The 25,190-nt window shown below is 36.6% G+C and overlaps 1 protein-coding gene across 1 annotated transcript; it reads left to right on the top strand.

The window, feature by feature from the left end:
• The first annotated feature begins 2,793 nt into the window (after nucleotides 1-2,793).
• On the top strand, nucleotides 2,794-23,754 carry LOC134852079 (uncharacterized). The gene is made up of 5 exons (XM_063868358.1): nucleotides 2,794-2,909; nucleotides 3,169-3,324; nucleotides 17,628-17,773; nucleotides 18,080-18,210; nucleotides 23,560-23,754. The coding sequence occupies exons 2-5, from the start codon at nucleotides 3,173-3,175 to the stop codon at nucleotides 23,752-23,754; spliced, it is 624 nt and encodes a 207-aa protein (XP_063724428.1). The 5' UTR covers nucleotides 2,794-2,909; nucleotides 3,169-3,172.
• Nucleotides 23,755-25,190: the final 1,436 nt, after the last annotated feature.

The raw sequence follows: 25,190 nt of genomic DNA, 5'->3' as shown, positions 1-25,190 counted from the left end.
TCCAAACATATCAATCAAATTTTTTTAGGTAATTGACCTATTGAGCTTTTATTGAGCGGTTTCGTATAAATGAGCTTATATTGAGCTTTTATAGGTTTTGTTTGAATGAGCTTATATTGAGCTTTTATCGGTTTCGCATGAAGGCTTGAATGTCGTTTGTTTAATTCCTGCCAATGGAAATTCAGCATCAAGCTTTTAGAATCAACTCGAAACTTTTGGCGAATAGAACTAGCTTTCCATAACATTGAAAGCGAGTATGTGAATTGAATGATTCGACTCAAGTTCAGAAAACAGTTAGAATTTTTTGTTTGTCTTATTTCGAGCGAATAAAGGCTTGGATTAGGCTCATAACTTAACTTATAAAACTAACTGTTTCTTAATTTTTTTGCAAGTTAAACAAGTTATCAAAAGAAATTCAGCGCCTTTTGGGATTAAAAGTTTTGAGAACAAGCAAACAAATTTCTGGAAAAATTTGGAAAAAATTTTCCGAAAATTAAATGTATTTTTGTTTTAAGAATTGTTTATTCTGGAAATTACTTGTAAATTGTACTCAATTTACTTTCACTATTGAAGTTCTAGGCTTTCGTTAAAACTCGATCGCACCAAAAAAACTACGCAAATGAAAAATAAAATATGTTTTTCTAATAAATATGGTCGGAGCATTCTAGGCTACTTGAGCAGCAACCGGCAATCCTTGTTCTTATCTGCAGGTATTATTTTTTTCTCAGTTTTTTTATTATCAATTGCGTCAATTTACCTGTAACATACTGTATGGCCGCTAGTAGCTAAGTTTTGTTTCAAAGACGCTATTTTGTTAATATCGAAACCTCTTTAGATTATGCTGTATATAATTTTCATGGGCCTATAGAGAAATCAGATTTAACGATGATGATTGGTGTTAAAGCGAACAAAATGGTGTTTTTTTGAGAAGTTGGTGCAGACGATTGCCTTAGAAAAATAGTTTTGCTACAAGTTAACATTTAAATTATTAGATGGTAAGAAAAGTATCGTGCCATAGCTAGAATTGAATTGTTCTAAAAAAAAGTCAAAATAACTCAGTGTCTTGTTCATTTTTTTTACCGTGTGTATCCGAGTTTCCGGTTGTTGACAAGTTGTCAAAAACACATGCTGTTGTTCTGATGTTCTCACTTTTATTCCATTTGGTGTTTAATTGCAAATCATTTCCTTTTTAAAAAAGTACATATTATGCTACTTGGAATTATGCCAAAACTGTTCTGGGAGCGCTCGGAAAATCAATTTGGTCGACCTAAAAAAAGTCGACGAAATTTTCAAATCTCTGTTGAAAATCTAACCCCCCATCCGCGACTCGAGAAATTCCTAGATCCGCCCCTGGCTTAGACCAATTAAGCGCAATTTCGTTGATCCCCGCAATCAAACTTAGTGGATATTGGTGCCAAAGGATCCTCTAGACAAAGTTTTAGGGTTGGTATGCCAAAATGGTGTCGTAAAATTCCCGTACCGAACTTTTCTCACAATTTCAGGTCTGATCATACAATTGTCAGACACTAGCTGTTTTTCAGCTCTGTGCATATCTGTTTCACATGTGATCACTTCTACTGTTTACAGACTATACCTGATTCAGACATGACTATAACTGGTCAGACATAATTGTACCTGGTCGGACATGACTATACCTAGTCAGACATGACTATACCTGGTCAGACATGACTATACTTGGTCAGACATGACTATACTTGGTCAGACATGACTATACCTGGTCAGACATGAGTATACCTAGTCAGACATGAATATACCTGAGTCAGAAATTACTATACCTGATCAGACATGACTATACCTAAGTCAGACATGATCATACTTAGTCAGAAAAGACGTATTTTTTTGTTAGAAATACACATTTCCTATTCTGAAAAAATATGTAGAAGAGATGTAGACAATTGATAGTTGAAAAAAATTAATCAAAAAAATTTACCCAAAGTTTGTTTAGTTTTTAATTTAACGTCACCCGTCGACAACCCGCGTTAGTTATCAATTGGAAAGTGGTAAACTGTTCGGGGGATTTGGTGAGTTTTTAACCATCCCCCATTAATTGAATATGCATTAACTGTATATGATTTAACTAATTGAAAATGGTTTGGTGAATCATCAATTGTATATGCATACGGGGTTTTATCATTATTAGAAGCAATCGGAGGAGCTGAACGATTCAAATAGGGTGAGTTTCGTGGGGGCATGCTTGGTTATTTAAAATAGTTGGCTAACATAAGAAAATAACAGAAACTTACAAAGTAAGTGGGAAATAAATAATTTTCAATTATTACCCCCATTTTCTATTCTGATGAAAGGTATTCTAGGTATCCTATTCTAGGTATGATCATGTTTTTTCAGGTATCAGCAGATCTGTTCCAGGTAAGATCATGTGCTATCAGGTATGATCATTTCTGCTCAGGTTATGATCATGTAGTTTCAAGCATGATCATGTCTGGTCCAGTTATGATAATGTAAAGTCAGGTATGATCAGGCCAGTCCCAGGTATACTTCAGATCTGATCATAACTAACTCAAGATCTGAGTTTTTCCATAGTTATCATGTCTGGAAAAAAGAGATATGCCACAGGACTGATACAGATATGATTTTTTTTTGAAATTTTGATGTCCAGTAATGAATGTAACTACAATATTCGGTACGGGTACCATATTACTGTAGTACCATATCCTTTGGGCGGCCAGGGTGTCGGCATTTATCAACTTTAGCATTTGTAGCATTTGTTCAGCAAGTTTAAAGAACAAAGATCAATTTAAATTGTGCACACTATTTGCGAGACCTATTGGTGATATGTTTAATCGATTATCTTCGATATAATTTTGATTCACCATTTCCATTATCAAGGTTTTTCTGAACTACTTTAACCCTCTGTCAAAATTATTCGGGTATAATTCAATGGCTCTTTTATCACCCCCACCATCCAAATTTTCTATTTTTATAGTTGATTTACGTACGTGTGTTATGGCTAAACATGTGACACAATGTTATAAGAAATGAAGAACAGATTTGTTCACAATCGTTCACTTGTTCACTTTGTAAAGTTTCATTGCATTACGGCAGTGTTAAAATGGTTTTTCAAAGTTAATATTGATAAGTGGCGGGGGTGGGGGGGGGGTGTAGAAAAGAGCCAAGTTCAATATAAAGAGCAATGCGACTGAGCCATGTGGTCTACATTATTTCTCTGGTCATTTGTATCACAGGTGTTAATGTGACTGAACGAGAACTTGATTGGCAGTCGATGGTGTTTATTATACCAGATCCAAATGGTAATCAAAGCGGCAGAAAATGTGCCCAGCTCAGGTAGCCCATACAATCTTCTTAGGATGAAGTATACCTGATTTGTTTCTGAGCCAAAAATTAATAAAGCAATTTTTCTTGTATATTGCGAAATATATCGCGCGTTAATTGTCCCAAACTTTTCGAAGTGGCAATTTTTCAACCCCCATAACTTTACGAAAATTGATCTCAGGTAAAATATCTTTCCAGTTTTTTGAACTCAGGTCAACAATACTTTTGAATAATATTATATATATATATATATATATATATATATATATATATATATATGTATGTATATATATATTGTACATTTGTACTTTCAACTGTCTCCAACAAACAATTTTTTCCCATAACTATTGACTTTCAAAAAAAATAGTTTTTCAAAAAAATAGGAAACATTTATCCGCCCTTCGTTAAAAACATTAGTTAATAGAAAAGGTTATAAAAAAAACAATTATTAAAATTTTTTAGAAACCAAATTTTATCTGAACTTTTTGTGATAGCCAATTAAAGGCGTAAATTCTTCTAACTTTTTAAGTTCTAGCAAAAATGTTTACGAAAACGTCTAAAAAAGTTTTATAAAAACGTTAAAAAACTTTTATAAAAATGTCTAAAAAGTTTTTATAAAAATGTCTAAAAAATTTCGATAGAAACGTCTAAAAAACAATAAAGACCAAATTCACCAGCAACCAAATCGAAACGGAAAGCTTCAAAATTTTGGAATCCTTTTACAATGAAACGAAAACTGAAAAACTGACGAGGCTAGCTGAAAGCAATGTATCAATGCAAAAACTGAACCACAAAGGCGAAGCGGAGCTTTTCACCACTTACCATATAGACATATGCCACAAACATATTGCCAGATATAGTTTGTATCTTCATACAAACAAACAAAAATGACTGACTGAAAAGTTTGTTATAATCTTCGAAATTTGAAAAACTACATTTTTTCCAGGGTAGCCAAGACCGGTAACTTCCCAAATGGCATAAAAATGGAAACTTTTCCCAAATGGCATAAATTTCAAGTTTTCATTGTAATTTAAACGTTTTCTATCAATTTCTAACTCTAACATTTTGTCAGGAACGAAAGCATGTGAACAAGATTTGGAATTAATTGCTTCCAAACAAATTTAAGCCACAGGTTTGCCGAAAAAATTTGACCACAAGAAGCTTATTAATAACCGCAAGCTTATGCTTCTTGCTTTTGAAAAAAAGTTCTACAAGTTTTTCACGATAAAATGTCAATCAACATTTGAATTGACAATTTGACTAATTTTCTCACATTGTTCACGAAAAAATTGTTCTCGATTTTTCCAAAGCAACTGTTGCATGAATTTTATTCCATTTGGGAAATATTTCATTTTTATGCCATTTGGGAATTATGCCATTTGAGACGTAATCCCAAGACCCATAGTTCAAAAATAATTATTTGAGCAGCTCAACCAGCGGAAGTATTGTTAATACGTCTGTACAAAGAATTTAAAAAATACCAAGGTAAAACACAAATCTCAACAATTAGTTTGGTTGTTATTTATTTTTTAAAATATAGTCCTTAATTTTAATATTCAAAATGGCATTCTATGTTAATAATTGTTTTTGGGTTTTCGTTAGCAGACAGAACCGAAATAAGTAGACAACGATGGACCAACAATTTGATTTATACAAAACTACAGGACCTGGAGCGACTCGAATCTACAGTTTTTGCCGTTCCACCCATCAACATTACGTTACAACTATGGCAAATGCACATAGCCGGTTTTTGGATCTGAATTAATTGAAAACCAAAACTATTCACTGATTTTAATAGACAAATTGCTAGCCTTAAAAAATTTATTGTCAAAATTTATTATTTTTGTTGATACTACTAGCATTAGAGTATGACAATAATTTACCTAGTGACTTTTCTGTCTAAAAAAAAAACAAATATTTAACATGTCAAATTTGTATTTTTTGATTGAATTGTCAAAAAAATTATAACCCCTAAAAATGATCCGTACTAAAACAAATACGTTTCTGTTCTGTGGATCGAAAAATCTCCATCAAAGGCTGTGCAGCCTGTCTGAAACCTGTTTTTTTTATTCTGCTAGATTCGAGACTATTAAAATTGCGACTTTTTTTCTGCGGTTCAAGATCAATTTCTGGTAGCAAAACTTTCGAAAAAATAAAAATTTATTTCTTAGTAACGATCATTTTATGTAATTTTTGTGTAATTTCCATGTATTTTTCATGTGACTTTCATTGTATTTTAGTATAAAATTGGACAAAGACTTAAAAGTCTTTCTCTCACAGTAGGTCTTCATTGCCCAGCTCAGCAGTTTTTTGTTTATACCGTTAAAGAATTTATTAAACTGCCTAACAAAATTCTTTGAAATGCGATGGCATATCACTAAAACATTAAAACAAAGTTATCGGTTTTGATTGCGAGAGTTTTATTTACTGATTGTAGCGTTTCGATTCCGCAGACCAATTTTTTTTAATAGACTATTATTTTTTTTATGGAAAGTAAAGGTTTGATTTCGATCTACTGCAAAAAAAAAATTTCGTGCCAATTTTCTTCTACTAAATGATTATCTACCGTAAACTTAATTTCGTATCGTCGCTTCTACATCTGCTAAAAACGATCAGTTCAGATTTATTTGTGTTTAAGTTTATTTTTGCCAGATTGAAGCGGCAGTTTCTGAGAAGAATCTTTTGAAGCTGAAAAACCTTGTTTATGTTAGTATGATTATTTGAAAGTAGCGTATAATCTACATTTCTATTCAAACTGCATTTTTTAAATCTTTTCGTTTCAACCAGGAATGTGAAGGTTGAAAATTATGGGCCTCAAAAAATTTCTTTGAGTTGAAATCCTAGCAATTTCTGTAGTCACTTCTCGCCAAAATTTTTTGCTTTTAGCTCATAAAAGTTTCAGTCATTTTTATTGCTGATTCAGAGAAACTTGGACCCTTTGAAATATTTTTGAAATGTTAATTGTCGACTGAATCGAACGCTTTAGAGCAATCTAGCAAAGTACGGCATTGTTTGCAGGTGGTTCCTATCATTTGCCGAAAAAATTGATCTCTGTTGATAACAGGGAAAAATTTGAATATTTTATTGATCAGTTCTGTTAAGATTACAACTTTAACGATTTAAACGATTGGTGTTCTTGAATGTCTTCATTGGTATTGGTTCTTTTGTTATTTCTGTTTTATACGGAGTTAAAATTGCGCCCAGTGATTTTATTGCTTCGTTTCGTTAATTAGTTAAGTTCCAATCTCTCATGAGAGTAAAAATTGGTCTTATTGATTGCGCCTCTTCAATTGATAAACCAAGATTGTCAATATCTTTTTTGTTAATTTTGATAAGATCAAAGAATAAACTTGAGAAATGATTTTTTGATTTTGTTTTTGAAAGCTTTTGTGCCCACTGAGAGACTATTTCTGATGTAGTAGGTTCATATTTGTGGAGTAATAAGTTCACACCTTTGCGTAATAAAGGAATTATTGTCTTCAGAATGAGAATTCTCGAGACAATAAACCCTTAAGAACGCACAGATATGAGCTTACTGCTTCAGAAAAATGACAACATCTCAGTGATAATCAATGCTTTAAAAACAATTTGTATTTTTTTCTTGCCACTGCTGATCTATAACAGCGGAAAGCGACAATTTGATTGGCATCTCGACGTTACTATCATACGAGTCATTGAACCTGATCTCGATGGAACCTTCAAAAACGTATTGAGTCCACATGTATCGACTAATTTTCTTAGACCAGTCATTTTCTGTTTACTTTTTATGCAGTTTAGTTTAGATGTAGGATTGTTACATTGTTTTTTCTTTCTCTTATTTTTTCATGTATGTCATTAAAACTTAAAGTTTGAAAGGGTTAGGTTCATTTCTCCTCCCCCCCCCCCCACATGTTACTATTGATGATAATCATAGTAGAAAAAGAAAACATAAATAGAGGAACTGTAGTCATAAAAAAATGCGCTTGAGAGGCAACCAAATTATTCTACTAAAAAAAAAACAGTTTCCTGGCCGTCGATACACATAAATGCAAAAACAAAACTTGAAGTACCAGACTTTGTTTCGAAACTAATTTCAGCGATAGTAGCTTTCCTTGTAATTATTTGAAGAGTTTGAAGGCATATCGTCGATTTGGAAGTACTATACTGAAATATTTTGACAACGAGTATTGTTCCGACTTCAACGAAAGTAACGGAATATTTGTGCTCGGTTGGTTTTTTTTCTTCAGACATATAAAAAACCAATTTTGACGAAAATTTATAAAAACAACATTAAAAAGTATTGTTGATCTGAGTTTAAACAATTGAAAAAATATTTTACCTGAGATTATTTTTTGTAAGGTTATGGGGGTTTAAAAAATGCCATTTTGAAAAAATTGAGTCATTTAACGCGCGATATATTTTGCACTATTAACGCGTAAGCGGAGATTTTTTCCGTCTTAAAAATTGTTCCAAGTTGGTTGTAGGAATCTTGTTTGCCTTAATTGATTTTTTGCTTTGTACTTTGTTGCAGCGCAAATGCATGAGAGTATAAAATTGAAGCAAAATGTAAATGCATATAGGGACAGTAGCCAAGCGTATACAGGGTGCGTCCCGGCGGGTTCGGCAAAATTTCGAATCCCGACTAGGTCATTTCCTTTCTAGAACTCAAATATGCCCCGAACTTGATGGGACGACCGTAACCAGGTTCGAACCCCTTCAAAATCTATTATAACCCTCTTTTCGCTCTAATTTGGTTCAACCTTGATTACGGCTGACCTTTAAAAAAAGCAATTTGTCTCAAGGACAAATACTGGCCATTTTTGTAGCTTGCTTTGAGTTGTGCAGTTTTTTAGAGCCGATGTTACCGATGTTACCGATGAAAAAGTTTGTTAAAAATTATCGTTATATTTTCAAATTTCCGGAATTATTTTGCCGAGAAAATGCTCATTAATTCAAGCGTTTAAAAACCGTTTTTTTACGAATTGTGGAGATTGACGCGCACATTTTGGCGCCTCACAGGGGACCCGAAGTCCGACGTTATTCCCGAAATTGTACAAGGGACCCGAAGTCCGACGTTATTCCCGAAATTGCACAAGGGACCGACAACGACACAAAGTCGACGATCGACAAAAAGGACAGCAGTTAAAAAGCAGTTGGCCCATACAGAGTCCAGTTGGCCGAAAGTCGAAAGTGGGCGTTTGGCCGAAAGTGGGCGTTTGGCCGAAAGTGGGCGTTTGGCCGAAAGTTAGCATAGTGTACCCAGTTGGCCGACAGACGACATAGCAGACGCACGAAAGAGCAGACTGACTAGCGGGAGAGAGGCCTGTTCAGGTGTCCTGATTGTTGACTTTTGGTCAAAGTGGAGCTGTGTTTTTCTCGACACCAGAAGTTTTTGGGTTTTTTCCGGTGACGCCAATCTCCAATTAAAAACTGAGAGAAGTTTCCAAAAGTTTTAAAACTTTCCATTTGTGCTATAAAATTTTATACGTTGTCAGACATATTAAAGTATTTTCCGCAAGCTAGCACCCGGTAATTTTTCTCTAGCCAAAATTTTTGGAAAGTTCCGTTGAGCTGAAATAACTTACAATCGGTACTTGGACAATTTGATTGACATTTTTTCTCGATAACAAAAATTTTTGGATATTTGTGAACGGAATTTTAATCCGTGAAATTGGATCATAGACAAGAGGTACTGGACTAGTTTTTGGGTTGGTTTACGACTCGAACCTGCTGATCAAAATTTTCTGAAAAGTTTTGGGAAAAAAGTAAAAAAAATTGCCAAAAAATCCTCAATACGTCACCAGAATTCTGCGAAACTGTGCTGTAACATGATACCAACCTTATGGTAAGAGGTCTGTTAGCGAAATATTAGGCAAATTAGGTCGAGTTTTTCATCCTCAGGTTTTTTCCGCGTTTTTTGTTGGAACTTAACCAATTTGCCTGATCCCCCTCACACCATTGGTGAAACTGAAAGCCAGTTCGTTTCAAGTAAATCTAAGCCGTTTCAGCCCGTCCAATTTTTGACTTCGTTGCGCGACACTAAAGTTAAGTGGTCAGGTACGGTGATATTAAGGGGGTTATGTTGAATTCTTTCATCCTCAGGTTTACTCCGTGTGCGTTGTTGGAGTTCAACCGACCTACTTAATTTCCCACCCCATTGGTACTTAAGCGTAACGTAGCCGTCGCATAGGTCTCTTATGTATATGGTATTCATTCTAGGAGCTATTTCTCTAGACCACGCGCTCCGTATACTATCCGCACCGTCTAAAAAGCGCGTGAAAGAGACTTGTTTCACAAAATCCCGGTTTAAGCTTTAACTTTAACGCCAGGGACTCGCAGAAAACTATCCAGTACTATCTGCACCACTTTCTGTCGAATCGGAAGGGTCTAGTTATTTGGCACGACGCGATAAATAACTCCATTAGTAAGCACCGCAGTAACAACAACCGTAGTTTGAGTACTGACCAATTGAAGAGCCTTCTTTTGAGATACAAGGAGAATATTAGTGCTATTGTATACTGTCGCCGCAATGGTACGGACAATATAGAAAAAGAGTTGAAAAAGACAGGTATTCTCGTTCTTAACATAGCTGAGGATTTTATCTCAAAGCGAAAGGCCAAAGACCAAATACTCATTGAAAAATATAAAGAGCTGCATCAGCCCCTTCCCTTGAGTTGAAGACTCTATTGTTACTTAGACGATACAGTGCTGACCTAAGTACACTGAAAGCTAAGCAGAAGCGGAACCGTTTGTCGCCTAAAAATCGTAGAGCGACTCACAATAGATTTGAAGCGTTAAAAATTCAAGTTACTCCCCCTTGTAAGTTATTTATGTATAAGAGTTTTTTATGGATTTACTTGAGTGAAAATAAAGTATTTTCTGAGAGTCGTTTATTTCTGAAATTATTAAGCATGGACGTTAAGTTTCAGAGGAAAATTAAGAAGTTGTTTGAAAAAAGTAGGTCGAGGTAAATAATGAGTTGATTGATATGATCGCAAAAAGTGCCAACCCCGATGAATTGATACCGGCACAGGATATGTCGCTTCATAAGTTGACTCAAAGCAACGATAAAGTTTTACAGGAAGCTATCACATATAAAACAAGTTTTGAGGCAGTAACAGAGCCGGACAACATAGATAGCAGCTCAAAAATTTCTCATCATTCTGGAAAAAGTGAAAAAACCCAGACGCATAAAACAGATACCCGCTCTAAGTTCTCACACCAAAGCAGCCGACATCAGCAATCGGTTTCTCAGAATTGTAGTCGTTGTACCGCCGCTCCGTCAAAAACACTTTCTGAGAAAAAGCGCGATTTAATGATTTCAAAGAAATAAACAAGAGGAACTTGAGAGGCAGGCAAAGGAGCAGCAAAACAAGATGAAATAAAAATTTTTTGAACAACAAAGCAGTTTAAAGTTGGAAGAATTGGCTGAAGAACAAAGGAAAAAACTGGCAGAAATTGAGTTGAAAGGGCTTGAGTTAGAAAATGAGTTGTCGGAAATCAGCGAGAATGCTGAGGAAAGTGGTTTAACTCGAACCTCTCCACAATTAACAACAGACGAAAAGGATCGTACGCGTCACTGTGTCGAATCTGTCGACCACAATCAGCCTGACGCTGTTGTAGTTCCCAATCAAGAGCAGCACGTTCGTTCGACAGCTCCTGAGGAAACTTATCCTGCATCAACCAAATTACATGGTCTCATCAAGTTTTACAGAAGTGAATAATGGCCAGGCAGCTTCTAATGATCCGGGATTGTATTTCAGTAACCACATTCACGGACAACGACTTATTTTGTCGAATTTGGTCCAATCGCAGATTTCCGTTAATAGTCCAGTAGGTTACAGCAGGTCATTCAACCTGTTTCTAATAATTTACCTCAGGAAACTTTTTTGTCCACTCATCCAGTTCTAGGCAATCCAAACACAGGGTCAGAAGTCCCGGTAACTTCTGAAAAATTTTTTGCTCCGACAACATCTGCAGAAGTTCCTTCTGGTGTAGCACCATTCGTTCCTGCATCAACAGCAATTAATCAGGTTTCTTTAAGTCATCACACTACATGATCAGTAGTAGCTGGCTACCAAGCACCTGTATTTCAATCACAACAACATATAGGTGTTCCCGTTGGTAGTTATAAATTTTCAAGTGACCACTATAATCCTTATAGTAATTTGTGGAGACCAGCTTTTGCTGCCCTTTTAGTGTCAGCTCAACAACACTACGTTCCTTCGACAACTGTTTTTTCAGCAGTAACTCCGATTGTTCCTCCGAATAATTGTGTTCCTTATACAAGTGGAGGGTCTGTGTTCTTTGCACAGCCTGAAAATTTTTCACAGGCTAATCAACCGTTCCTTCCTGATTATCACGGTAATTCTTCGAGTTACCCAGCGCCAACTCCCGGTAATTCACCTGGTTCAGACGTCGAGCGTCCACTTTCGACATGAAAGTTGGTCAATATACTCATGCACAGCCGAGAAGATCGTCTCCCTGAGTGGAAGCTGACACAGTTTGATGGCAACCCACTTAATTGGCATGAGTGGTTTGGGCAGTTCATATCGACGGTCAGTTCAGCCATACTCAGTGACGATGAAAAGCTTACCTATCTGATAACGCTCGTAGTGGGTAAAGCAAAATCCGCAGTCGCTGAGTATAGCTTTAGCGGAGTACCATATAGAGACGCATTAGCAACTCTGCAAAGAAAATTCGGGCAGCCGCATGCTGTAGTAGGGGCTCATCTAGATAAATTGAGTAATTTTCCGCCGCTGGAAATGCATAACTCGGAAAATGTAATTGGCTTTTCCTCTACAATTTCTGGACTTCTTGCCGTATTCAAGTCTCTATCATTTAACGATGACCTGAAAAGTGTTAACTTACTAAATCAGGCTGTGAGTAAGCTTCCCCCAAACCTTAAGGAAGCATGGTCAATGCAAACCGTAAGACGCCAGTGGCTTCGACCAACTCAGCTAGATTTCAACGAATGGCTTGAAGAAAAAGCGGAGGGTCATGAGAGGCTAAAAACAATTAATTCTAAGGTTAAGTCTGAGGAACCAGTGAAGCAAAAAGTAGGTACGAAAGTGTTTGCTAGTAATGCAAAAGTAAGTGATAAGACTAAGGAAAAACCAAAATTCCCTCCATGTTCTGCATGTAAAGGTCAACACGCTCTTTAGAATTGCGCTGTGTAAAAAGAGAAAAACGCTACGCAGCGAGCGAAACATGTAGCCGAACAAAAACTATGCTTTGCGTGTTTACAGAGCAATCACAGTTTTCGTAACTGTAGCAAGGCCAGAAAGTGCCCCAAGCCAGATTGTGAAAGCACGCACAAAGTGCTCTTACATGGAGCTGAGAAAATTTTTCCTCCTAAGGATACTAAAAGTTCCCCGGCATCAGGTAACGCAAACACTAAACATGTATCGACTAACGTTGCCGTCGGCGATATTCATAGCCAGGAGTCAACTAAAGGCCTCCAGCCAGTTGCATTACTCGCCGTCTCTTCGGATGCGACGATTACTAATGCCCTAGTTCTTTGCGATAGTGCTTCCACGCACTCATGGGTATCCGCTGATCTCGTAAAACGCCTCCATTTGGTTGGCACTCCCGTTAACCTCACCATAAATGGATTCAATTCCGCGAGTTTGATGAAAACTCAACAAGTAAGTTTTCAAGTTTCCACCGAAACGAATAATAGTAAATTTTCGTTTTCTTTTCGAGCTTATGTTAAGGATCATATTCGCTTTGGATCGGATAGCATAAGTATTCCTGAATTACGGTAAAACCTATAAAACCTATACATTATAAGTATGAGGAAGTCGAAATAATTATTGGACAGGATTTCTACCATGCCATAAGACCCGTTGAGTACCTTCTTGGGAAGGACTCTCTTTCACCGTGCGCCGTACGCCTTCCGATAGGTTGGGTTTTAAGTGGTCTGTTATCGCCGTCCTTTAAGTCGAAATCGTCTTGCTTTAAGTGTGTTGTCAAAGACATGTCTCTTGCGGACCAAATTAAAACTCTGTATAAGTTGGAGTCATATGGAGCCTTCAAGCAGGTAGATGCCCGTTCCGCGGCCGACAAACGCGCTTTGTTCGTTTTGAAAATGACACCTTTTACGATGGTGAGAGGTACATTGTACCATTGCTTTGGAACAATAAAGAAAGTACTTTACCGAATAACTATTTTTCCTCCTTAGCTCAAATAAATTCTTTGGAAAGGAGGCTAGAAAAGGATCCGTCGCTCCGTGAAAAATACGCCGAAACAGTTAGAGAAGATATACAAAAAGGATATGTCATATCCGTTGAGGCACACGATCCCAAATCACGAGCCGATCGTGAGTGGTATCTCCCGCATCACCTGGTGTTGAGCCTGAATAAACTCGGTAAGGCGCGCCGAGTCCTCAATGGGGTATCGAAGTGTCATGGCGCTTCTTTGAACAAATCTCTGTTGGTTGGCCCGGATCTCCTTCAAAACCTCAATTTTGAACTTTTAAGATTCCGTCAGCATAAATACGCCTTTTCAGCTGACATTGAAAGGATGTTTTTACAGGTTGGAGTCCGTGAAGAAGATCAACCTTCTCTTCGTTTTTCATGGCGGGAGGACCCCACATCAAATGTGATAGTTCACCAATATACACGTCACAATTTTAGTGCTCGTGACTCGCCGACTTGTGCGAATTTTGCTTTGCAGAAGACTGCATCGGATAATCAAGCTGAGTACCCCGAAGCTGCTTCGTCTGTTGTCCAGAAGTTTTATATGGATGATTATCTGGATTCTTTTCAAAACAGAGATGACGCCTTGAAATTAGGTAGGGGTTTAGTCTCGTTGCTTAAACTAGGTGGGTTTCATCTGACCAAACTTGTCAGCAACGTGCCCGACGTAACAACCGCTCTTGATCCGGACAACCGTGAGTCCAATTCCTCTGTTAAAGATATTTGTACGAGTCCAGACCAGTCGTCGCATGTTCTCGGTCTTAAGTGGGATCACGTAAAAGATACCTTAGTCGTTAGTAGAGGGGTTGATCGTCCACTAGACAAAGCAATTATCCAGCGTACCTTGTTGAGTTTTGTTTCCTCTGTTTGTGATCCAATTGGGTTAGTGGCTCCGTATACTGTGAAGGCTCGCCTTCTATTAAAAGATATATGGCGAATCAGCGGTCAAAAATGGGACGATGATCTGCAAGAGGAAATAAAAAAAATTAGTTCCTTGAGTGGCACTCAGGACTTCATTTGTTAGGTTCCCTGACAATACCTCGCAGCTATTTCACTGACACTTTCGACCGAATAGAACTTCACATGTTCGGTGATAGTTCGCAGGATGTTTTCTTTCCTGTCGCTTTCCTTCGTGCGCGACTTGCTAGCCCGCAACAGACCGAATTACCCTTTGTGTTTGGCAAAGCCCGCGTTGCGCCTATGAAAGCGCTATTTATTCCAAAGTTAGAGCTTCAAGCGGCTCTTCTTGCAACCCGCTTAAAAGAAGAAAATTTGAAAAGCCTTTCTTTCAAAGTTACGGATATTTTCATGTGGACAGATAGTGCCACTGTTCTTCAGTGGCTTAACTCCTGTAATAAACTACCCGTTTTTGTTAGTAATCGCACTGGTGAGATTCTGGAGTCTACCACCACTGATCAGTGGCATCACATACCTAGCGGTGATAACCCAGCTGATACCGGTACACGAGGGATTTCTTCGGAAGCCCTCAAGGAAAGCAGCTGGGTTAATGGCCCTAGTATACTGAGGACAACTGATTGGCCGTACAAGCCCGATTTAAGGGTTATTGATAAAATAAGACTCAAAGGACCTTCATGTGATATCGACATTTGTCTGGAAGATTCGTCAAATTTTGTCGTCGATGTTTTGACAGAGAAAAATCTTCCATTCGAAAAATGGGAGAGATTCAATTCAATTGTAAAATACAAACGCACAGTAGCATTTTTGATAAGATGGCTGCCATCCCATAAACATTTCCGTTCGAGTATATTAGAAATTACAGACCCGTGTGAAATGGATATCGCTGAACAGAAGCCTATTTACCTGTCCCAGGGTGAAACATTCCCTAGTGAGCTAAAACTACTAAGATCCGGTAGAGTTATCACGAAGAATAGTCGGATCGCCAAGGATTCGCCGTTCATTGGACCAGCTGGCATCCTTCGCTCGACTGGGCGCATCAGCCGCTTGGTTAATTCCGATTTCGATAGCAAGCATCCGATTATACTTGATGCACGTCACGCGGTTGTTCAGTTATTGGTTAAACACTTACACTTTAGGAAATTCCATCAAGGCTTGGATTACACGCGTGCGGTGGTTAATTTGACATAAGTTGTGTTAAATTTGCGATGGTTGCTAGGAAACATTGAAAATACTTGCGTTGCGTGCCGAAAACGCAAAGCGCAAACCGTAACTCATATTATGACTGATCTGCCCAATGAATGCTGGGTTACAAGCAACCTCCTTTCTCTAACACAGGTGTCGACTACTTTGGGCTGTTCCTAGTTCCAAACCGGAGAAGTACGGAAAAAAGGGGGGATTTTTTGTTCACCTGTCTCGCCGCTAGAGCGGTGCACATTGAAGTGGTCCCCTAGCTCGACACAAGCTCTTGTGTGATGGGCGTGGAGAGGTTTATTGCACGTCGCGGTACTCCGACTACCATCATGTCCGACAACGGCACGAACTTTGCTGGCGCTCAGAATGAGCTCTTAGCTTGCGTTGAGAGTTGGAACAAGCTCGCACCCGCTGTTTTTGTTCAGAATGGGATCAAGTGGAAATTCAATTTACCCAGCGCACCGCACCATGGTGGCTCCTGGGAGCGATTAGTTCGGAGTGTCAAGCGCGTTTTGTATGACATCCTAGGCAATAGAAGAGTAACTGAGGAGGTTCTAAGAACCACGCTGTGCCTAATTGAGCAATCACTTAACGCTAGACCGATAACAGCCATTAGTTCCAATCCGCTAGATTTAGAGGCGTTGACCCCGAATCATTTTATCCTTGGTCAACACGCAGCGAGTTTTCCGTCGCTAAGCTTCGAAGAAAACTTCGACCATAAGAAGCGGTTCGCCAGAGCGCAATTACACGCTAACGCAATATGGACACGGTGGAATACCTCCTATTGCGGGAATACGTTCCTTCCTTCAATAGGAGGGCAAAGTGGCACAACCAGTCAGACGTTAAGTTGAAAGCCGGCGACTTGGTTTGGGTCATAGAGCCTGGCACTCCACGTGGACATTATCCACTCGCACGTATCCTAAGACTGCACTATGGCAAGGACGGATGCGCGAGATCCGCCGACATAAAGACCGTTAGGAGCGAACTGACCCGCCTGACCGTAAAGCTCGCTCCCGTTCTTCCTTGTTTAGGGGTGGAGGATGTTGCAGCGCAAATGCATGAGAGTATAAAAATGAACCAAAATGTAAATGCATATAGGGACAGTAGCCAAGCGTATACAGGGTGCGTCCCGGCGGGTTCGGCGCCGGTTCGAATCCCGACTAGGTCATTTCCTTTCTAGAACTCAAATATGCCCCAAACTTGATGAGACGACCGTAACCAGGTTCGAACCCCCTCAAAACCTATTTTAACCGTCTTTTCGCTCTAATTTGGTTCAGCTTTGATTACGGCTGACCTTTAAAAAGAGCAATTTGTCTCAAGGACAAATACTGGCCATTTTTGCAGCTTGCTTTGAGTTATGCAGTTTTTTAGGGCCGATGTTACTGATGTTACCGATGAAAAAGTTTGTTAAAAATTATATCTTCAAATTTCCGGAGTTATTTTGCCGAGAAAATGCTCATTAATTCAAGTGTTTAAAAACCGTTTTTTTACGAATTGTGGAGATTGACGCGCACAAACTTTATGTCGCGCCTGGGGAGATGATTTTCACAAAAAAAATTTAAAAAAAGTGTTTTTGTTTTATATTATTTTATTTAATTTTTGCATGTTTTACTGCTCCACAGACCTTAAGGGGCAGTCGGAACATTCAGGGCTTCGCCCTGATACAAGCAGTTTTGTCAATTTTGATTCAATTTTGTGCGGCGAGGTTAATTTAGGAGGAGACTCATAAAAGATCTAAAGCAGTGGCGCAAGAATGGGACATTATGCTCATCATTGAGGTGTATAAATTCCCAATAGTGAAAGCTCCTTCTGTAGCTGTTTTTGACGAACCAAAAATAATTTAGAGCCGTAAGCAGTTTAAAAGCCGTATGAAACACATTAATTCAGCCAAAACAGTGCTTCTGTTGTAGTTTGGGAGCCAGAGGTCAAGTGCCAGCTCGCACACTATCATTTTCATGCAGTGGATCAATTTCATGTTCTCATTGCAAGTACCTTGCCACTATGCTATAATTATGATTTATGTTCTAGCTCCAACTTTTGTTATCATGGTCTGTTGGTTGAATCGAATCAGAGAGACTATAGATGGGACAGCAGGGCACACGAAGTGTTCCGAATACTCGCTTGGAGGAGCTTTAAGTCATTTAATTGGTTTTCACTACAAGATAGCGAGCTTGGTTAGAATTTGTCTTTCCATTTGTTTTTTTTTTTGAGTTTTTAAAGTCACCACTTCTCGAAAAAAAAATTTGCCATCAATTTAAATTTTCGCTTAATCTTTAAGCAACGCTAAATACCCAAAATGCATTTTAATCAACTCAAACTTTTAATAACAGATATTAAAAAATATATTCAATTTTGAAGTTTCACGTTTATGCGGTAGGTAAACCGAACTGATTTTCAGTAGAGCAACTAGATAATCCAGTTTTTGAACAATTGAGCCAAGAAATGTTCGGAATTTATTCTACAATTCTATGTTTTTTCAGGAAGTTGCTGTGAGTCTCAGAGTAGTCTCTACTTGAAACAAGGGAGAGACAGAGGCATGTCTCCTATGGAATACTTTGCCAAAAGTACCGACTTCTCGTTATCAAGGGAGAAACGTCTCAACTATGTCAGCGTGAGTTCACAGAAGACCTAATAATAATAATAAGAATGCCCCTATGAGGACAAAACCCTGAATATTTATGCTGTGTTTTAAGGTCTGTGGAGTAGGATTCAATTTTACAAAATAAATGAAATTTTCAGAAAAAAATGAAAAATATTGATAATCATCTCACACGATACGTTAAGAACAAAATGACGTATTTCGCAATGAAAAAGTATCCAGTAGACCAATTAGCACGTCTCAATTCACTATCGACCGATTTATAAGACGGAATAAATCTCCGCCTACGCGTTTTTAACACGAATTATGTCGCGCGTTAATTATCCCAAACTGGCACTTTAAACACCAATAGCGTTACGAAAAGTGATCACAGGTGAAAAATTGTTTTAAAATTTGAGATCCGGGCAACAATACTTTTTAAATGATGATAAAAAAATTCGTCAACATTTGCTAGTTAACAAGCAACATTCACATGTGAAACAAAGCTACCCGAGAAGCTACCGTGTGAAAAAGCTATCATGTCAATTTACATAAATCTGGTATGAAAAGACACAAAAAATACGACTACAGAAAAAATTAAAACTATCTCTTTATACGAGATATGGTCATTTATCTCGTTTATGGGCTAGGCATTCCAAGTTCCAATTACTTAATACAACGGTTTCAACTAGTTTTTGGATAAGGAAGACGAAAAAAAATTTCGAACGTTTTCGTTTTGAAATGTGTTTTTTTTTTCGCTCAAAATTTGGCTTTTCATGAGTTATTTTTAACCGCATTTTTAAACCTATCTCACAACATTCAATGTCTCACGAGTTCAACAAAACTCGGAAAACAAACTCAATCTGTGTTTGAGTTTCGCTAACTCAACATGACTTGAAATTTCCCATTTTGCTCTATTACTGAAAATACACGTGCAATTTATTTTGATGTGCTGCAGTGTTTATTTAAATCATCCGGACAAAAAGAAACAAAAAACATTAAAAAACGAATTTTTGTAATCTTGGGTTGATTTAGGCAAAAATTATGACCACAAATTTTTTTTTTTAGTTTTTTCAAATTTAACCCCAATGGGCTACATAAAAGGCTCATTTTTTATATAATTATCTTAGAAATCGACCCAGTAGCTGTGGCGTAAACTTTTATTGACTTAGAAAAAAGCCCGGAAAAAATCAGCTGGGGTAAATTATTGGGCCCAAATTTTGCTAAATAATTTGCACCAGAATTACTCTGATAAAAATTATGAGCAAATTTTATATTTTATTTGTTTTATCTGGATAATTTGAATAAACAGTCTATTATGTAAGCTGCCAGTTTATCCGGCTGAAAAATTAGGTGAGTCAATCTATTTAGTCTTTTTCAACCGATACTAGACACTAGAAGCGAAGCATGTAATTTTTTTGTGCGTAGCATGGAATCCATTTTGTATAAAAATTGGAAAAAAAAACGATTTTTTAAAATCTTTCCGGATACTCCGTCAATTTCTTCAAAAACCCCATCAAAAAATCAAACAGCGAAATTTTCGCGAACAGCAGTGTTTGTACACAAATTTTTCAAAGTCCATCATTTCGTTCCAAATGTCGATTAACTTTTATAACAATTGTTCATTTTGAGAAAAACAATTAAAAATTACGAGAGGAAAAAGAAAAGGGCCATTTGTAGCTGTTGCAGCTAATTTTTCCGGCTCGGGGCATGTTCCAATTTAATTTGAAGCTCGCTATTGATCTCTGTGTTGCGTGCATAGATGAAAATCTTAACCATTGACGCGACTTAAGTTACCTTGACCATAAATTGCATTTGTCAAAAAGAACGTTGAGGTTCATTGTTAATGTTAATTGATAATGTTTGGTTCTAATTCTTTAAGGCTTCAGTGATTTCTGTGATGTCAAAAACAATCGCAAAATTGGTCAGATAAAATTTTACTAGTAAAAAGTTTTCACAAATAAACCAAATTTTTCACAAAAAGGTCGCAATTCATATAATGCTGTTTAAGTTGACTGTAACAAAAAGAAAATATTCATCATGAGTTGGGACGGAAGGTCTAACTCATAGAGTAATTTCAGATAAGGTACACCGTCTGCTCGTCACGCTATCTTATTTTCGGCCGGATAGAATCGTGCAACTTCTTAGTCTAATGCCGATCTTAATCTTACTCTTATATCTCTTAGTCTCAATAGATTAGAGTATACTGGTTTGTTACGAGTTGGTCTCTTGGAAAAAGCAACTAAGCTGTAAGTTAAATTCAGAATGCTCTGGTGCTGAAACTACAAGTAGTTTCAGCACTTACAAATAAGTGGGTTGTTAGTTTGATGGAGTATGATTGGTTAGTCTTCAATACTTTATAGGGATAAAATATCTAATTTATAACCAATAATAATATACAGTTTGGATCAGATTCCAGCAATGTTAGTTGGAAGGATTAAAGACCTTTTTAAGACATTCAAACAGATCTATTTGATTTTGATTAAATTGATGCAGAAGATACGAGCAGCCTTATCTGTTTTAAATTCAGTTCAAAACGAAATTTCGAACAAAAGTGATGTTCTGATTTAACTTGACGCCTAAATAAACAGTTAACTGCAGATAATCTTTTTTCAAACAAAAATACAGATTATAATTACCAAAGTTAGCTGGCTTAACAATTTTTAATCGAATTTCATTGTATGTTTTTTGAAAACAGATAATCTCCCCTTAGGGCTTGTAGTGATTTATGTGAAAAAATAGAGGACAAAATAATCGTTGATAAAACAAGACAAAACTAATTGTATTTAAATTTAGCTTCAATGTAAATGCCATGATCCAAATTTGAACAATTTTGAGCTGCTTGTGACATTTTTTAAGCTTTAGGAACTATCCCCTATTATTCATAATCATCTATTACAATTGATAATAATTGACTGTTAATCAGTTATAACGATACTTTTCAAAAATTTGATACAGAGGCGAAGCAGAGCTTTGCATCGCTTGCGATGCAAAAACTGTAAATAAAGAAAAAAGTTATTAAAAAGTCAGATTACAAAATTGTTGGAAAACCATTTTTAAAAATTGTATAAGCAACAAAATTGCCCTAACCACGACTAATTCTTAAAACCTGTCTGCTATTCATCAAAGTCTTCCGAAGACACGCAATCAAAGCATTGGTAAACTGCATTGATGAAAGAACCAAAAATCCCTAACTCTGATAAACTTCTTGAATAAGTAAATGAAAGACATAAATACCAAGCATATTATTCAATTTTTCAGAAGCCGAGACAGATTAGATCAAAAACACAAATGTAATCTGAACAATATTCTGCTCAGTACTTTTGAAGACAATATCGGTTAAAAAGAAAGTAGAACAGTTTTTCAATTGTTGTATTTTTCAAATTGAAACATTAACAAAAAAATTGTAAAAATTGCGAAAACACATACACCCAATTAAGAATACAAAAACATATGATCACAACAGTTGACTGAACAAACAAAAATTTAAAGGTTACAACCAAAGTTGTTGTGCAAACTGAAAACTATCATAGGATACTAAATCATATCCTATTCCACTACTAAAGCTTGAAGCCGGGCAAGATTGAAATATTTTGGGTACAGAGCGATAATCAACTGTGCCGATTAATTTCGATCAGGTGCCATTCAGTTGAAATATAAACTAGCCAATTTTTTTCCCGTCCTATTAATAAAAAACTTTTTTTTCAAGAAAAAAAGAACCTGTCTATAAATTAAAAAGTTAATTCTTCCTATAAAATCATCACAACTACTGAGAACAAAACAAAAGAAAATTTAGCTGCGAAGTAATAGTTTAAGCAAACTGTGAGCTTTCTCAGTCAGCAATTTTTATTGAAAAGTCAAAAAAGAGCGAGCAAGCACAAACCATAAAGTAGCTCAACGTTTACTTTTGTTTTCCGTTTACAAAAAAAATCAAATTTGCAACGATTTTTTATCACTTCTAAAAATTCGAATTTCGGAAATGTGATTAGATAAGTCGGTTTCAATTTTTTGGAGCAAATTAGATGCAAAACATAGCGAGTTAAGTTGCGAAACTGAAGCATTGAAGTACTGTCTTAATAAGTCAATAAGTTTACTGAAACAACGCACAGGTTGCCGAATAATTAATTCTGCAACTAATTGAAACATTTTATGTTCTTTCAAAATGATTTTTTTTTGGTACGATTAATTTTTTTATTTTATTAACAGTTTTTTTTGTTGAAACATATTTGTTCCGCAGAGGCAAAACGGATCTTCATATCATTTGCAATATCACATAAATATAGTGTTACAAGTTCCCAAAAACAAAAAAAAATGACCCAGAAAACGTAACAAATGAAATTCGGAATAATCAGATTCATTAAATTTACTAATTACCGGAAAAAATTAAGAATTTTCAATTCTAGTGAAAACTGCCCTAACTTAAAAAAACTTGCGATGTCGCAGCTAAACCGACAAAAAAGCAGAAAAGCATTGCGCCGAAAAATTTTTTAATTGAACACTTTGTTTAAAAAAACGTTCCTTGATAGATTCAAACCAGGTAACTTGGCCGTCCCTGTCATACTCGTTGCCTCCATGCCAATATCGAAGAAGCTAAAAAATTTGAATTGATTGTGGCCCAAATTATCAAGTGATTCAACTAAGTTTGCTAAACAAATATTTGCCTAAACAAATATACATTAGATAACGGCTGCTGATCGTAATTGAAATTATTATTGAATTAGCGAAAAATAGTTATGCCACTGTTGAACAACCTAACCAACTGATTTTTAATTTAACCTAAATTTCGGACTTAACAGCTAATGGTTAAAGCGAATATCTACACAAACTTATCGCTACATCACTGAAATAGTTCGGCATTGAATTTTGGTCCAAAATTTGAATTTTGGTCTCAAATCTGTTTTTTTTTGGGTGCGAAATTTTGACTTCGAAATTTTGGCTTTTTGGTCTCATTTTTTTGTGAATTTTTCACTTCGAAATTTTAAGTTTTCAAATCGATTTCTTTTCATGTTCAAATTTTGTCTTCGAATGACTTTTGGTTCAATTCGATTTTTTCCGGGTGCGAACTTTTGACTTCGAACCTTTGAATTTCGGTCTCAGATCTATTTTTTTCGGGTGCGAACTTTTGGCTTCGAACCTTTGAATTTTGGTCTCAAATCTATTTTTTTCGGGTGCGAACTTTAGACTTCGAATTTTTGGCTTTTTGGTCTGTTTTTGCGAACTTTTGACTTCGAAATTTTGACTTTTACTTTTCAAATCGATTTTTTTTTCGGATGCTAACTTTTGACTTCGAATGACTTTTGGTTCAACTTGATTTTTTTTTTCGGGTGCGAACTTTTGACTCCGAACTGTTTGCTTTTGGTCTCAAATCGATTTGTTTTTCAGGTGCGCTTTGACCAATGGTGCGGCAATATCATATCAGCCATTGGTTTTGGTCCAGGTCCCTTTCGATACCATGCAGAGGATTCCCGAGTGACTGAAGGAAGGCACCACATATTCCCAATACCCAGGCAAGCAGCACAGTTTACCAATTACACTGAACCTAGTTATGCTCGTGTTAAACAGTCTGATGAAAACTGACGTTTAAGTTCGCCATTTATCCAAAATAAATTTCAACGGTTCTCTTAGTGCTTTGATTGAAAATCATTTCATTGCCAATGTCATACAAGGGCTTTGGGTGAATTGATTTTTTTAAGACGTCAGCTCAATCAACTCAAGTGAATTTTGTACCCTTTGGGAAAATCTGTAAGCCAAAAAGCGCTTAAACTAAACATTCTTTAAGAGCTAAATATAACAAGACTGCTCGTATCAGGGCGAAGCCCTGAATGTTCCGACTGCCTTTTAAGTTTTATGAAGCAGAAATAATAAACAAATTTAAATGTAATAGAATAAAATGAATTTTTTTTTTTTAAATTTGAAAGTTTTTTTAAATCATCCCTCCACACGTAATAATAAGTACTGAGTGATAAATTTTACTCCTATTAACAAATCAATTATGGCATATAAGCTTCCTTGAACCAATTTGGAACGATTTCTAAGACAGATTAAATCTCGCTTACGCGTTAATTGTCCCAAATTCGCGCGTTAATATATCGCGCGTTAATTGCCCCAAATTGGCCAAAATGGCAATCTTTAAACGCCCGTAACTTAACGAAAAATGATCACAGGTGAAATATCTTTTCAAATTTAAGCTCAGGACAACGATACCTTTCGAGTGACATTAAAAAATTCCGTCAAAAATGGCTAGTTAAAAAGTCGAAATTTGTCTGAAGAACAAACCCACCCCGAGCACAAATATTACGTTACTTTCGTATCGAAAGTCGGAACAAAAAGCATTTAATACAATAGGTTTCTCGGCAAGTTAAATACATTACGAGGCCAAACTGTGAATTTTGTGAACTTACATTTGCGGAATCCGGAATAACTACTTAAATTTGCTCGTTGCGTAATCCGCAACAAAATCACTGTGCCGACAAAATTTACGTTACAGATATTCGTACGCTGAATCCACGAAAATTTTAAAAGTGTAGTCCACCAACTGTTCAAACATGTTTTAAATACTTGTCTCTGGAATCCAGGAACATACAGATAGAAAAATGTGCGCCTATCCAGGGCACAGTTTGGCCTCGTAATGTGGCTTAAACGGATCTACTTTCTAATACCTCGAACGAGCATCAATTTTACGGTGTAACGAGTCGTTTTACAAGGTTAATTATGAAGACCAAATATGGTCTTCTTGACCTACTTAGTCCGTATATCAATTTTAATAACCAGGAATTTAAAAACCAGGAAATGTGAACAACATTTTACTGTGCTAAAATTTAGGTGAGGGGAAAAAGAGCCGCTAAAACTCAGCTTTTTCTTAGATCGTCCGATCGAAGCAGGGGTTTGTTCAACTATATTGCTGATGTGCAGAATATCAGATACAGGGCTACTTTTGATTGGTTCAGGAGAAACATCATTTGCGCAGACCAGTCGTGGATTTGTGAGGAGTATGAAAATTGAACTTACAAATT

Source organism: Symsagittifera roscoffensis, chromosome 7, assembly GCF_963678635.1.
Source record: "Symsagittifera roscoffensis chromosome 7, txSymRosc1.1, whole genome shotgun sequence".
Lineage (NCBI taxonomy): Eukaryota > Metazoa > Xenacoelomorpha > Acoela > Convolutidae > Symsagittifera > Symsagittifera roscoffensis.
Note: the sequence above shows the minus strand (reverse complement) of the source record. Positions and strands in the feature narration are given on the sequence as shown.

Coding starts and splice junctions, on each gene's coding strand:
- LOC134852079 (XM_063868358.1), top strand. CDS start 3,173: ATGCGACTGAGCCATGTGGTCTACATTATTTCTCTGGTCATTTGTATC. Junction 3,325..17,627: donor AGAAAATGTGCCCAGCTCAG/GTAGCCCATACA, acceptor TTTATGTTCTAG/CTCCAACTTTTGTTATCATG. Junction 17,774..18,079: donor ACTACAAGATAGCGAGCTTG/GTTAGAATTTGT, acceptor ATGTTTTTTCAG/GAAGTTGCTGTGAGTCTCAG.